We start from the raw sequence: 16,319 nt of genomic DNA on the forward strand, positions 1-16,319 counted from the left end.
GTACAGTTGTTGGAACAGAGTGGGAGCAGCTCCTCGGCCAACCAATTGGATGAAGATGACAGGAAACTTTGTAATTAAGTCCTGCCCAGGTGTCACCACCTGGTTGCATAGGCCCACTGGCTCGACACTGAGCCGGGGCTCCCATGAGGCAGTCTGTGTGTTGGTACGCAAGCGTGTATACAAGATAGGAGGGTGCTGGGGAGTAGGCAGAACACTGCACCTTCCAGCTCTCTGACACTCGGCAATCATAACATCCCTCCACTGTGATTTCTTTATAAGAGACACATAGGTTATAAAGGCTTTGCACAACTCTAGGCAGCATCACACACAAGCAGTGGAAAATGAGTGGATTCCCTGGATAAAGCTGTGCAGTCTACATGTAAAGTAGGTTCTGTTGTGTCTCCCTCACAGAATGGTTATAAAGCTCAAATCTGAACTGTTGGGACAGGATCTGGAACCTCTGGGTGCTCTGAATGGGGTTTATAAGGAAAAGAAAGAAAGCACACGAGAGCCATGTCACTCCTCTGCCTCTCCTGGAGTCCTTGCAGCTCAAAGACCTGATTCCAAAACTGTTCAAGACTGAATGCAGGACCAACCAATTCTAAGGAGGATGTGCCTGAGGGCCATCATGGCCTATGCCATCCTTCCCACCCCAACAGGTTTATCCAAGGAAATTTGTTCACAATGGTCACCGAGGCAAGCTGTGAAGGGGAAACAAAGCCACAGAAAGGAATCTTCAGGGTGTCTGTGTAAGATAGGTTCTACATAGGTGTGTGTACATATGTGTAAATGTGCATGTGTATGAGCATTGCATTGTATCAATGCATATGTGTTTGTACGTGTGTACATACATGTGTGCGTGTGTGTATATATATGTGTGCACTTGTATCTGTGCATGTGTATGTGTGCATGCTTGTGCATGAACCAGCCTCAGGTGCTCTTAGCTTCAGCTACTGAGACTGTTTCCCTTTCTCCTACAGGCTGCCTCCCTGAATCACTCCACCAGCCAGTCATAGCATCGGGCTCCCTGCAGCTAATACAGGGGCCTAAAGAAGTCACCTTCCTCCCTCGCCCTCGTGATGGCTCCTGCTCCCACCTTCAGCTTTTTAGCACACCTGAGAAAGTAGCATGGTTATAAAAGGACCTATATCACATGGTCTGGAGAGGAACATGCAATACTGAAAATTTAACAGCTTCTGTCCTTTCCTGTAGGGAAAGGAAAATGTCCTCAGGGCCTCAAACAGGGCTGAAGGTGTCCTGGTGTGTGTGTCTGTGACTGCTTGTGTCAGCATGTGTGTCTGTGTGTCTCTGTGTCTATAACTATGTCTGTCTCTTCCTATCTGTCTGACTGTGTCCTTATCTATGTGTGTGACTGTGTGTCTACGTGTGTCTTTGTATGTGACTATGTGAGTGAGTTTGCAGTAGGAAGGGCAAAACAAGGAAGTGTGAACACTCAATGCAAGATATTCTGAGTGGCCCCACCTTCACTTCTTTCTGCCTTATATTCTTTCTGTTTTTCCAGCCTCAACCCTTCCCCAAAGCCTGAGAAAAAAAGGCCGTGGATGCTCTGCCACCTCACTCCCACCCACCCCAGGCAGCCTGTTGACAGAACCTTTGATTCAGCTTTTGTAAATCCATTTTCACTCTGGGGGAAACAGACATCTGCTGCACCCACAGGCCCTAATGTAGACACTTCCCAGATTCAGCCGAAACATCTCAGTTCTAAAGTTCTGAGATTTGGGGGCCCCGCTCCCATTCATACTCCTCTTGTCTATCTGCCCTTCTCTGCATCCAACCCTGTTCCATCACTTACTTCCAGTCAAGAGAAAGTCTGTTCATTTCCAGCAGACTCCCCAAAGTTCTCTTTACTCTGAGCCAAGTCCTCAAACACCTGACTTTGAACCTTTTATTAAGGAACCAACTCCTGAGAAGCACTGAAAGGCCATAAATTCTACTTTAGAGAAACTGATTCTCCATCACATACAATGTGGGCATTCTCCCATCCCTCCACCTTGTAACTGACAAGCCTCACCATCCAAGTCAGTGATTCTCAACCTTTGTGCCAACAAGGCCCCTACTCTTAATTTTCCCTTCCCTATTTTGAAAGAGTCTATCTACCAAACCCTGCTGATCACCCTGTACAGACTTACTATGGGAAAACATATGATTCCATTATGCTTCTTCGACATTTATTTATTTATTTATTAATCCTCACCCGAGGACACTTTTCCATATTTTGTTCAGATAGAGTGGAAGGGAGAGAGAGAGAGAGAGAGAGAAACATCGATGCGAAAAGTACACATCGAGTGGTTGCCACCCACAAGACCCAACCAGGGCCGGGGACAGACTGCAACCGAGGTACGTGCCGTTAGCGGGAACTGAACCCAGGTCTCTCTGGACCGCAGGCCGATGCTCTAACCGCTAAGCCAAACTGGCCAAAGCGCTTCTTAGACATTTAGAAGAGCTTTTAGATCCCTGTGACTTTGTTTTGGTGACTGTGAGATTTTGGAGGCCCCAGGGTATGAAACATGAAACTCAGATTGCAAGATGCTGATTAAAAAGTTCTTTGTCTCTCCAAGAAAGGGCTAGAGAATCAGAGACAGGAAGAGGAGTTATCAAGCTAAACAAGCCACAGTTTTACCCCTCGGCTCAGTCTAGCCCTTCCCTCTGCCTGAGTAAGACACACATGGGTAACCTGTGACTTCTCACAGGAACCAAAATCAGCATCTTGACAGGCAGGAGGGTGTGTTAGCTCTGGCAGCCCAAGGCAGACAGACGTTCATTCCATTTAGCACATGCTCACCTCCTCAGGCCGGCTCAGGACATGCCCCTCGGGGCCCGTGATGCCCAGATCCAGGATCCGCTGCTGCTCCTGCAATGTTTAAATAAAGACAGCTTGTCAGGGATTGCTGTTTGTATGTGTGCATGTGTGTGTGTCTCTGTGTGTGATTACAGGTGGCTCTGACTGCTAGACCTGGGTTAAAGTTACTCAGGCAAGATGTGTAAATGGCACTGCTGACCACTTGGCCCTGTTCCCAAGACCTGATGAACAGAAGGGCTTTCTACTCTGTTCTCAGTCCTGCCTGAGCTATGACAGATCAATCACAGCCGCTCACATACATGCAGCTGCTCCCCTGGGATACTACAGTGTAAAATATATATGGGGAGTCCACACCCCACCCCAAATAGACAGTTACATCACAGCACTGAGAGAAACAATGTTTCTATGGAAAGGGAATAGTTTGTATGTCCTACAGAACATACCAAGAGGTGACTCTGTCACACACTATCAGTGAGACTGTTAGCACAGAGCCCCAAGATAGTTACATTAGGTCCCCCTGGGAGTTGAGCTACAAAAGTCATTCCTTTCTCAAGCCTACCTCCCGCCCAATGGTTCATGCAGAAAGAAATGATGGAGAGGAAGGCACAGTACCTCTGCAATGATGTCGCCATTCTCTGCATGGACTTGGGCAATCGCACCAATATCTCGGATCACACTCAGTACTTCATAGATCTGAGAGAAGGGAGTTGGGGTCAGAGACAGGCACTTCCATCTTCCTGTTCACAAGTACAACCCTCCCCTGTCAGCCACAGGGATCAGAAATGGCACCCCTCTCGGCTGCTTCTACGAGCTGTTTTTTTACATACCCTGAAGGCAACGTTTCTGGCCCGTGTGGCAGAGCAGAACCTCTCAGTAATTAACAAAGGCAGAGTAACCTAAAAGGATGTGGATTGGGAGTAAGAAGCTCAGAGAAGCTGACTCTGAGTATACCTCTCAGCCACGCTGTCCCATGGCATGCTGATTCCAGAGCCTGGTAGAAGGCCTGTTGGGGGCCAAGGCACTGGGTTCACACCCTCCCTAAAGGTAAAGTTAGAGCAAGGACTTTATCTACCAGCCATGTCCCCTGAAGCTAAGGGATGTACATACAGTGGAGGCAGCTTTCAAGACAACAGCAGTGGTTGAGCGTACCAAAAGCCAGGGAACCTGCTCAGAAAAGCCAACTGTTCTCACCTGGGAATCTGTCAGCTGGAAGCGATCTTTGAAAGCCATGTACACGAGGAAGGAATTTACCCCTGGAGGACAGACAAAATGACGAGATTCATGACTATAACAGATAATCCAAATAATCTGGAAGGGAATAAAAGAGCTACAATTCCATCCATATGTATATATATACAAGGTGGGGCAAAAGTAGGTTTATAGTTGTTCATGTAGAAAAAGACATGCAGGTTATGATTATTACATTATTACAATGACTTTATTAACTCTGTTTCACGTACTCATAACTGTAAACCTACTTTTATGCCATCCTGTATATAGAGAGAAAGAGAGATGGAGATATAGAGAGATTGATAAAGCAAATGGGGTAAAATATAATAAACAACTGATAAATCTGGGAATAGGGTACAAAAGTTCCTCTTAGTATTCTTACAATTTTCCTCTAAGTTTAAAATGATATCAACATTAAAAGTTGCTGTATTTGTACACCCACACAAACACACAGCAACATTACTCACAATACCAAAGAGTGGCAGCAACCCAAGTGTCCACTGACAGATGAATGGATAAACAAAATGTAGCATAGCCATCTAACGGAATATTATTCAAGCTTAAGAAAGAAGGAAATATTTGAGGTAGGATAATAAGAAGCTGGGAAAATTCTTCGCCAAGTAAAATGGGGAAACTGGTAGAGAGCTGAGCAAACTGGCCAAGCAATTTACAGCCAGATATCGAAGGTCAATCCTTAGAGATAACATGTAGGGCTCAGTTATATGTTAACTCCAGGCCCAGAAAAGCAGCAAAACCAGGTGGATGACAGCAGAATCAGCTGCAATGACTAATGAAACCCTGCCCACACAACCCTGAAAGGACATACCTGAAAAACTGATGAATATTCTATTAAGATCCTCCCCCCTAAACTCCCAGTCTTTAAAAACCCTCAAAACAGCTTGGCCAGTGTGGCTCAGTGGTTGAAGGTCAACTCATGCACCAAGAGGTCGCCAGTTTGATCTCCAAACTGGGCAAATGCCCAGGTTGTGGGCCAGGTCCCCAGTGTGGGGGGCATGCAGGAGGCACCCAGTTGATGTTCTCTCTCATCGATATTTCTATCTCTCTCTCTCTCCCTCTCCCTTCCTCTCTCTCTAAAATCAATAAAGGAAAAAAAAATTTTTTTTAAGTAAAAAAAACCCTCAAAACAGTCCTGGCCGGTTTGGCTCAGCAGTTGAAGCTTTGGCCCTCAGACAAAAGAATCTCGGGTTCAATTATTGTCAAGGGCACGTACCTTGGTGCAGTTCGGCCCCCGGCCCTGGTAGGGGTCCTGCAGGAGGCAACCAATCCATGTATCTCTCTCACACCAATGTCTCTCTCTCTCTTTCTCTCTCCCACTCTGTCTAAAGATAAATGGGGGTGGGGTGCGGGGAGTAACCTCAGGTAAGGATTAAAAATTAATTAATTAAAAACATCAAAAAAAAAAAAAAAAACAGGGAAAAGATGGCAGTGGGCAGGACTGGAGGGAGGGTGAGTGTATGAGAGAGTGAGTGACTGTGTGGACGTGAAGGTTGACAACCAAACCCAAGCATTGCAGACACGCGGAGCAGAAGTTTCCTGTGCTGTGGATGGGAGCAGCCAGCTACCACGGTAAGTGGCCCTTCAGGGCACTTCTCCCTGCACATCAGGGAGGTCCTACCATTTTGGAAGATCCTGGGTCTTCCCTGGGAGGAGGCAGTGGGAGCAACTAGGGTCCAGCAACCTGAGCCCATGAGCGCACCTGGCACCAATGGACCAATGAACACTCTGTGTCAACACAGACCAGTGCACAGTAGTGGAGCTCCCAAGGTGCTGGTCACGGAAGCCACGGACAGCAGGGTGCCCAGCACTATCCCCCATAGTAGCAGCCCAATCAGAGTCAAGATATACCCCCAGCAACAGAGGCTGGGGGGCAGACATCCATCCCCAGGCAACAGAAGCACAGACCAGAAGCTGAGACCCATCCCCAAAACCTACAGCAAAAGCTGAGCAGGAGTTAAGCCCCACAGGGCAACAGCACTCCCCAGCCACCAGCGGTGGGACCTGGGGCTCCGCAGAGGCCTGTGCGGTCCAGCAGCTCACAAAAGCAGTGGGAAACTGCAGCCTAAGAGAAACTGGTGCAATGGAGCTGCACGCCAGTGGGACCTGCAGGGTGCAGGGACACCAAAGAGGCCTATGCGACCCAGCAGGGACTGTGTATTCCAATTACACATGGGGCCGGCAGTGTGCTGAAGCACCAGAGAGGCCTGTGCGACCCAGCAGGGACTGTGTCATCTAGTTACCTGCGGTACCTGCGGGGTGCTGAAGCACCAGAGAGGCCTGTACAACCCAGCAGCCCATAATACAGGGATAGAGTCGGGTCCCCAAATGGACTGTGCAATCCAGTTACCCACGGGACCTACAGGGTGTGGGGGCACCAGAGAGGCCTGTGCGACCCAGCTGTGCACAGGATAGGCATAGAGAATGTGAAAATGGAGCGGGGTGAATGGAAGCTACGCAGGCAATCTCCCAGGACCAAATGGGAATTACAACTGAAATAAAGACAAATCCTTGGAAAAATGCAACAGAAAAGCAGCAGGACAGGACCATGTAACCAGGGCCACTGGTAGGACCTGTGGAGGTGCAAGAGGGTGGTGGGCTGGGAGCCCACAGACAGCAGCAGCTGTGAGCAGTGCCCTTGGGAAATAAAGACCAAGCCTGCTCCACAGCGTAGAGAGCCTGGACAGAACACTAAAATAGCCACAGCCATTCACCTGGGGCCTACCACAGAGGGAGGGCAGACTGGGATGGAACTCTGTGGGAAAAAGCGAGATTTGGCGGGCACTCAGAGTTTTTGCTAAGTTGTGGCCACAAAGGACGGTGGCCAGTGTGCTCCTTCCAGAGCTGTAGGAAAAGCAGTAGCCTACCCCCCTCGAAAATTCAGCCTTTCCCAGGTAAGGCAAAGAAGTGCAAATTGAGGCTCATTAACAACCAGCATCTATCCCACCCTCTGGAAATCCTCTTATGCAGAACACCAGGGCTACATTCCAAGTCACTGAGTAACTGAGACTACAAGCCTCCAGAAAAAAGCTAGAGGATAAATGAACCTTTCCTGGGATTGCAAATCTATCCGGGAAAGTAACACTTGTCAGTGGTGTTTAACGTGGGCCCACCCAGGCCCATCCAAACCCAGTACAGGGAGCCACAAACAGCAGAACACCAACACGCACAGGGAAAATTTGGCAGGCTCCAAAACCAACTGAGATATCCAAAAAGGAAAAACAAAAAAACGAGTCCCAAGTGAAACAACAAGAGAAATCTATCGAAGATGAGATAAATGAAATGCAGTTAAGCAAATTATCAGAGGTAGAGTTCAGAACCATGATATTGAGGAAGCTCAACAACATGAGTAAGGACATCAGCACCATGAGTAAAGATATAGAAACACTGCCCTGGCCGGTTTGGCTCAGCGGTTAGAGCATCTGCCTGTGGTCCGGAGAGACCTGGGTTCGGTTCCCGCTAAGGGCATATACCTCAGTTGCAGTTTGTCCCCAGCCCTGGGTGGTCATGTGGGTGGCAGCCACTCGATGTGTCCCTTTCACATCGATGTTTCTCTCTCTCTCTCCCTCCCACTCTATCTGTACAAAAAATGGAAAAATGTCCTCAGGTGAGGATGAAAAAAAAAAAGATATAGAAACACTGAAAACCAACCAAGTGGAAATGAAGAATGACATAGCATAAATTAAGAACACATTGGAAGGACTAATCAGCAGAGTAGAGAAAACTGAGGACCGGATCAGTGAATTAGAAGACAGGCTAGAAAAAAAAAAATCAACCAATCAGAAAACAAAAAGAAGAAAACAATTAAAAACCAGGAAGACAGCTTAAGAGAAGAGTGGGACAACTGAAAACATAATAACATTCGCATCATAGGAGTCCCTGAAGAGGAAGAAAATGGGCAAGGGTTGGGGAACATATTTGAAGAAATAGTGACAGAAACTTTCCTAACTTGGTGAAGGAAAAAGGCATTCAAGTTCAAGAAGCACAGAGAGCCCCAAGTAAGAAGAACTCAAACAGGCCCACACCAAGAGACACAGTAATTAAACAGCTGAAAATTAAAGACAAAGAGAGAATCCTACAGGTAGCAAGAGATAAGCAACAAGTTACCTACAAAGGAAACCCCATAAGGCTCTCAGCTGACTTCTCAAAGAAACACTACAGGCCAGAAGGGAGTGGCATGAAGGAATCAAGGTCATGAAAAACAAGGATCTGAATCCAAGACTACTCTATCCAGCAAGGCTATCATTCAAAATAGAAAGTCAAATAAAGAGCTTGCAAGAAAAAAAAAAAAAAAACTAAGAAAATATATTAACACCAAACCAGCTCTGCAAAACATGCTAAAAAGACTGCTGTAATTAGTAGAAGAAATAGGAAGAAAAATAGAACCACACTAAACAAAAATGGCAATAAATAAGTACATATCAATTATCACCTTAAATGTGAATGGTTTGAATGCTCCGATAAAAAACACAAAGTAGCTGACAGGTTAAGAAAGCATGACTCACATATATGTTGTTTACAAGAGACTCACCTCACAACGAAAGACTCACATAGGTTGAAAGTGAAGAAATAGAAAAAAATATTTCAAGCAAACGGAAAGGACAAAAAAGCTTGGGTAGCAATACTCATATCTGATAAAGTAGATTTCAAAATGAAGACCATAACTAGACACAAAAAAGGTCACTACATAATATTTAAGGATCTATCCAACAGGAAGATATAACCTTGGTAAACATATGCACCCAATATAGGAGCACCAACATATATTAAAAATCATCTGGAGGATTTCAAAGGAGAAATCAACAGCAATACAATCATAGCAGGGGACTTCAACACCCCGCTGACATCACTGGATAGATCATCTAGACAAAAAACTAACAAGGAAACACAGTCTCTAAAAGAACTGCTAGATCAAATGGATTTAATAGATATCTACAGAGAATTATACCCCAAAACTGCAGAATTCACATTCTTCTCAAGTGCACATGGGACATTCTCAAAGATAGACCACATGTTAGGGCAAAAATTAAGTCTCTAGAAGTTCAAGATTAAAATCATATCAAGCATCTTCTCAGATGGCAATGGCATAAAACTAGATATCAATTGCAACAAGAACATGCAAAGACATTTGAAAAATGGAGGCAAAGTAACATGTTATTGAAGAATGAATGGGTTACCATGGAGATCAAGGAAGAAATTAAAAGCTTCCTGGAAACCAATGAAAATGAATACACAACAACACAAAATCTATGGGATGCAGAGAAAGCAGTTCTGAGAGCACTACAGGCCTACTTCAAGAAACAAGAAAAATTTCTAATGCACTATCTAACTTCACAACTTAAAGAACTAGAAAGCAAACAGAAAGAAAACTCCATAGCAAGTAGAAGGAAGGAAATAGTAAAGATCAGAGCAGAAATAAATGACATGGAGACCAAAAAAACAATTCAAAGGATCAATGAAACAAAGAGCTGGTTCTTTAAAAAGATAAACAAGATTGATGGACCCTTAGCTAGACTCACCAAGAAACAAAGAGAGAGAACCCAATGCACAAAATCAGAAATGAAAGAGGAGAAATAATAACTGACACCACAAAAATACAAAGAATCGTTAAAAAATATTATGAACAATTATATGGCAACAAATTTGATAATCTAAGCGAAATGGACAAATTTCTAGAACACACAGTCTCCCAAAACTGGACCAGGAAGAGACAGAAAACTTGAACAGACCAATAACAACTAAAGATATTGAAGATGTAATCAAGACTCTCCCAGCAAACAAAAGCCCAGGCCCGGAGGGCTTCATGGGAGAATTTTACCGAACATTGAAAGAAGAACTAATACCCATTCTCCTCAAACTATTTCAAAAATTTCAAGAAGGAAGACTTCCAAACTCGTTTTATGAGCCCAGCATAATTCTAATTCCAAAACCAGAAAAAGACACTACAAAGAAAGAAAACTACAGGCCAATCAATATCCCTGATGAACATACATCCCAAAATCCTTAACCAAATACTAGCAAATCGAATCCAACAGTACATCAAAAAAATTATTCACCATAATCAAGTGGGATTCATCCCAGGGATGCAAGGCTGCTACAATATTCGCAAATCAATCAATGTGATACACCACATAAACAAAATGAAAGATAAAAATCATATGATCATATCAATAAACGCTGAAAAAGCATTCGACAAAATCCACCACCCATTTCTGATAAAAATGCTCAGTAATCTGGAAATAGAGGGAGCATATCTTGACATAGTAAAGGCCATATATGAAAGACCAACAGCCAACATCATACTCAATGGGCAGAAACTAAAAGCATTTCCCTTAAGAACAGGAACAAGACAAGGATGCCAACTTTCGCCACTCTTATTTAACAAAGTACTGGAAGTCTTAGCCACAGCAATCAGACAGGAAGAAAAAATAAAAGGGATCCAAATGGGAAAGGAGGAAGTGAGACTGTCATTATTCACAGATGACATGATACTATACGTAGAAAACCCCAAAGACTCCATCAAAAATTTACTAGACTTAATAAATGAATTTGGCAAAGTAGCAGGATACAAAATTAACAGCATTCTTATACACCAATGATGAACTCACAGAAAGAGAAACTAAAAAAAAATCCCATTTACCATCGCAGCAAAAAAAAAATTAAGATACCTAGGAGTAAACTTAACCAAAGAAATAAAGGACCTATTCACAGAAAACTACAAGTCATTGAAAAAAGAAATAGAGGAACATATAAAAAAGTGGAAGCACATACATTGTTCATGGAGTGGAAGAACTAGTATTATTAAAATGTCCATATTACCCAAAGCAATCTATAGATTCAAAGCAATCCCCATCAAAATACCAACGACATACTTCACAGAACTTGTACTTCAAAAGTTCATATAGAACCAAAGAAGACTCCAAATAGTCACAGCAATCTTGAAAAAGAAGAACAAAGTTGGAGGGATCACATTACCTGATTTCAGGTTACACTACAAACCCACTGTAATCAAAACAGCCGCGTACTGGCACAAGAACAGGCAGATAGATCAATGGAACAGAATAGAGAACCCAGAAATAGACCCAAGACAATATGCTCAATTAATATTCGACAAAGGGGGAAAGAGCATACAGTGGAATAAAAACAGCCTCTTTAATAAATGATGTTGGGAAAATTGCACAGCTACATGCAAAAAAATGAAACTAGACCATCAACTTACACCATACACAAGAATAAACTCAAAATGGATAAAAGACTTAAATGTGACTCATGAATCCATAAAAATCCTAGAAGAAAATGTAGACAACAAAATTTCAGACATCATACACAGCAGAATTTTCACTGATACATCAACTAAGGCAACAGAAACAAGGGAAAGAATGAACACATTGGACTACATCAAACTCAAAAGTTTCTGCACAGCAAAAGAAACAACCACCAAAATGGAAAGGCAACCCACTCAATGGGAAAGCATCATTGCCAATGATACAGCAGATAAGGGGTTAATTTCCAATATAGAGAGAGTACTCATATAGCTCAACAAAAGGAAGACAAAGAACCCAATTAAAAAATGGGCAGAGCCCTGGCCACGTTGGCTCAGCGGTTAGAGCGTCGGCCTGCTGTCCGGAGAGACCCGGGTTCGGTTCCCGCTAAGGGCACGTACTTCGGTTGCAGTTTGACCCCAGCCCTGGTTGGTCGTGCGGGTGGCAGCCACTCGATGTGTCCCTTCACGTTGATGTTTCTTTTTCTCTCTCTCCCTTCCTCTCTCTCCCTCCCACTCTATCTGTACAAAAAATGGAAAAATATCCTCGGGTGAGGATAAAAAAAAAAAATGGGCAGAGGAACTAAATAGACACCTCTCCAAACAGGACATACGAATGGCTAAGAGACATATAAAGAAATGCTCAACATCACTAATCATCAGAGAGATGCAAATTAAAACAACAATGAGGTATCACCTCACACCTGTCAGAATGGCTGCCATTAACAAATCATCAAACAAGTGTTGGCGACAGTGTGGAGAAATGGGGACTCTAGTACACTGCTGGTGGGAATGCAGACTGGTGCAGCCACTGTGGAAAACAATACGGTGTTACCTCAAAAAATTAAAAGTTGAACTGTCATTTGACCCAGTGATCCCACTTCTAGGAATATACCCTAAGAAGCCTGAAACACCAATCAGAAAGAATATATGTATCCCCATGTTTATAGCAGCACTATTTACAATAGCTAAGATCTGGAAACAGCCCAAATGTCCATCAGTAGACAAATGGATAAACAAGCTGTGGTACATATACACAATGGAGTACTATGCAGCTGTAAGAACGAAAGATCTCATCCTTTGGGACGACTTGGACGGACCTGGAGAGTATTATCCTAAGCAAAACAAGCCAAGCAGAGAAAGACAAATATCACATGATGTCACTTATTTGTGGAATATAATGAACATTAACAATCTGAGGAACGGGGTAGTCCCAGTGACGTGGAAGTGGGGTACAGACTGACAATCCCCGGAATAGGGCATGGGGGTGGGGATAAACCACAGAACTTATATGCATGTATGCATGAACAATGGACATGGACAACTAAGCTGGGGACAGGACGGGGAGGGTGAGGGAGGGGGGGAAAATGATTCTTTGTATCAGTGGGGGAAAATGGAGAAACATCTGTAACAAAAATAAATTAATTAATTAAATTTAAAAATATATAATAATAAATAAATAAAAACGTCACAACAAAGGAGCCAGCCCGCCCACCTGTGGTCACCTTACTCCTCTATTTCCCCCATAAGCATGCATCTCCTAAACTCTAAAAGTCCCCAGGAGACTTGCAACTGGGGGAGCAGTGGACAGGGGCAGCTCATTCTGGGTTAACCCCAATCCTGTCCCCAAGGCCCCCTTTTCTCTGACTCTGCAGTGAGCTGACAGCAGCCCCACCTCGGCTTTCTCCTGTTGTCTCTTCTGTGCTAAGCCCTTCCTTGTTTCGCTGTTTCCAGCTTTAATATACATTCTCTAAAAATCATCTGGACTCATTTTTGTAAAATCTTCCATCATGAAGTGAAGAAGCCACACACTACTGGTGCCCGAGGCAGATGCGCTCCAGGCCCATCCCCTTTCCGATAACATTCTGATACATGTTACAACATGGATCAACCCTGGGAATATTATGCTAAGTGAGATAAGCCAGTCACAAAAAGACAAATACTGTAAGATTCCACTTATATGTCAAATTCATAGACAGAAAGTAGAATAGGAGTTGCCAGGAACTAGGGGTAGAGGGATGGGGAATTATTATTTAATGAGGACAGACTTTCAGTTTGGGAAGATGAAAAGTTCTACAAATGGATGATGGTGATGGTTGCTCAACAATGTAAAGGTACTTAATGCCACTGGACTGTACACTTACAAAGGTTAAGGTTATAGATTTTATGTTATACTGTATTTTACCACAATGAAAGTTAATAATTAAACACAAATGTTTCCCCCAAGTGTTGTGACTTGAATAAGAAAATAGATTAGTTGATCTTGTTGATGAAAATCTATAATAAAGTCTTTTCTTTGGTAAACAGATTGCCCTCCATGCTAATTTTTAAGAAAAGTACCTTGAGTGTGAAAAGCATATGTTGCAATTCTCATCCTGGTATTTTAGAGTTCCTGCCTCCCTAGGCACCAAAATAAACATCCCTGCCCAACATACATCACAGTGGTAAACAATTGTACTGACAACCTCCTAGCCTTGGAGCTTAATTCAAGCTAACCTGGGAGCTGGAAGCTGCCTAAAGTCAAGCCTCAGGACATCTTAGCCCTTCTCTGCTGCCAGGCAACAGTTGCTAAGTTAATTCTCTTGGCTGAGTTAGAGTAGATTCATTATAAGAATCAAAAGTTAAATCTTGGCATTCTCAAATGTGAGAAAAATCAAGGGTTAGCTATTTTCTTTAATGCTTGACTTTCATGCTATAAAGAATCTTAGAATATCTAGTCCAATACCCTCCTGTGAGAGACTTTTAAAAAAAAAAAATTGAGACTCAGAAAATTTAAGTGATTTGCCCAAGGTCATACAGCTAGTTTATGAAAGAGCAAAGCAATAAACCCAAGACTCTAGATTTTCATTCTGGGCTTCTTCTACCATATCTTTGCATATTTATCACATGTATGTCTAGCAATTTCCCTCCTGTCATTTTACTTACAATTCTTGGGACTTCTGAGCTTAGAAGTCTCCAACTCAAAAGCAATAGGTGCGTCCCCAAAAGTTAAGCTCCATTGAGGTCTACATATGACCCAGGAGTCAAGTTGAGTCTATAGCCAAATTCAGGGAGCCCTGGAAGACCTATTTGGGCAACACCACCCAAACCCCCAGGGTTCCTTTGGACAACAGGGTCCCAGAGGCATTTTGACGTAGTCAAGATTCCTCCAGCCTCCCTGGAAATCTTTCAGAACCTAATACTTAGAATCCTGCTCTTCAAAATAGTCCTACAGACCAACAGACCACTCAGGTTGTCCCAGGGCCTCCTCACCCTCAAATCTGTCCTGATTCTTCCGGGTTTGCAGGAAGAAGCTGCTCAAGCCCTCTACTCCAAGTCCCAGGCACTCTCCTACTACTGTCCAGAATCCTCACTGAAAAATCACTCTTATAGCCTCAACTCCCCAACATGGTTTAGGCATATAGTTTCCTCACACCAATAAGCTGCAAGCAGTTGTTACATAAGAACAGGTCCCTGAAATAAGGGTCGGGTTTTCATATCAATGAAAATGAGCTGCAACCAAAGCCCTCTCTCTCTGCAGGCCCAGGGTGAGGCCTAAAAGGAATCTATAAGTACTATTCACAGAGCTTGTCTCCACAGGGCCGTGCCAGTTCCTGAAATGAGGGTGCAGGATCAACACAACCTACCATGGTCCTTCACCAGGGCCTCCATCTCCTCTTGAATGCCCTTGTGCCACTCAGTGATATCCACGTGCAGAGAGTAGTCGCAGCAGGACTTGCTGTCGGCCCATTCCCTCCACTGGTCAAAGGCGGCCAGCAGGCTTGTCCCAGGCTCTGGCACGACATGGTCAACTAGAAAAGAAAAGATATTTGTCATCATCAACAAAAGCCTCAAGGACCTCTGGCCAACAGCTGTTTTCCCATTTCAACCCTGAAACAAGCCTTCTTGGTTTCAAAGTCGAGATGGAGATCTCTACAACCAGATTCTAAGAATCCACTTAAACCAGCTGACTACCCCCAAGAGGGAGAAAGCAGAAACTGAGCATGGCATGATTACTCCAGTGAAACCATGCATGAACTGTCCAGATCTGATTTCCCAGCTCAAAGTCCCTGAAAATACACACCTTGGACACATATCTTGGACAATGAGTCATTATGGACAATTGCAGTATCAAATGGCCATCCAGAGCTGCCAAACCCTTCTTTGTGTTGATAACTATTTTTGAGGCAAGTCCCCCCACCCCGCCCCATCACCAGACAGCAAGGAACTTGAAGTCGCTGGACCCCAGCCATGCAAACAGGGCCTTTTTAAAAATCCCCAGCGTATCCACTCTCTCATCACCACTCATATTTCTGCAGCATAATACCACTTTGTAATTTAAGGGAGAACTTTCATCATAAGAGTTCAAAGTGTTTTAAAACTGTGGTCATTGTTATATTATTACTGAGTTCCGCTGATATGGAGACAAAGGACTCTGGAGTCAGGCTGACCTGAGGTTTTGGGTTAGCTACTTAATCTCCAATACCAAGTTAAAATAGGGATATTGCCTACCACATACATTTGTCATGAGGATTAAATGAGACAGCATATTAACCTTAAGTTACTCCCCTATTTAAATCTGCCAATGGCTTCCCCTTGCTCTTCAGATAAAGATTAAAGTCCCCAATAAGGTCTACATGCTCCTGCCCAGCTTGGCCCATTACTATCTCTACAACATCACCTTGGAGCATCTCCCTCTTGCACTCTGCTCTCCAACCACACAGGCTGCCTTTCACTTCTTACAATATCAGCCTGCTCCCTTCTGCCATAGGGCCTTTGCACATGTTGTCTCTCTGAGGTCTTGGAGAACTTTCACCCGGTTACCATGGCAACATGAAGTTTACCAGAACTATCATTACTCATCTTCCACAGAGATACTTCATTACAAACTGAAATGACCTGTCCAAGGTCAAATCAAACTGGTGCAACAAAAAAAGAAGTAAAACCCAGGGCTCTTGACACCCTTAAGCAATCAATCATTCTTCTAAAAAATATTCGATTTTCTAAACCTAG

At 43.7% G+C, this 16,319-nt stretch overlaps 1 protein-coding gene across 2 annotated transcripts in view; it reads right to left on the reverse strand.

Annotated features, from left to right (window-relative positions):
* The window catches only part of DPYSL2 (dihydropyrimidinase like 2), a 149,945-nt gene that overhangs the window by 25,349 nt on the left and 108,277 nt on the right, over positions 1 to 16,319 (reverse strand). For both annotated transcript variants that reach the window (XM_036240655.1, XM_036240656.1), the window contains exons 4-7: positions 14,954 to 15,118; positions 4,013 to 4,074; positions 3,434 to 3,514; positions 2,804 to 2,872 (exon numbers count right to left, since the gene is read on the reverse strand). In XM_036240655.1, coding sequence (XP_036096548.1) covers positions 2,804 to 2,872; positions 3,434 to 3,514; positions 4,013 to 4,074; positions 14,954 to 15,118 — 377 coding nt within the window. The remainder of the gene's footprint in view (positions 1 to 2,803; positions 2,873 to 3,433; positions 3,515 to 4,012; positions 4,075 to 14,953; positions 15,119 to 16,319) is intronic.

Source organism: Molossus molossus, unplaced genomic scaffold (assembly GCF_014108415.1).
Source record: "Molossus molossus isolate mMolMol1 unplaced genomic scaffold, mMolMol1.p scaffold_m16_p_4, whole genome shotgun sequence".
NCBI classification, from domain to species: domain Eukaryota; kingdom Metazoa; phylum Chordata; class Mammalia; order Chiroptera; family Molossidae; genus Molossus; species Molossus molossus.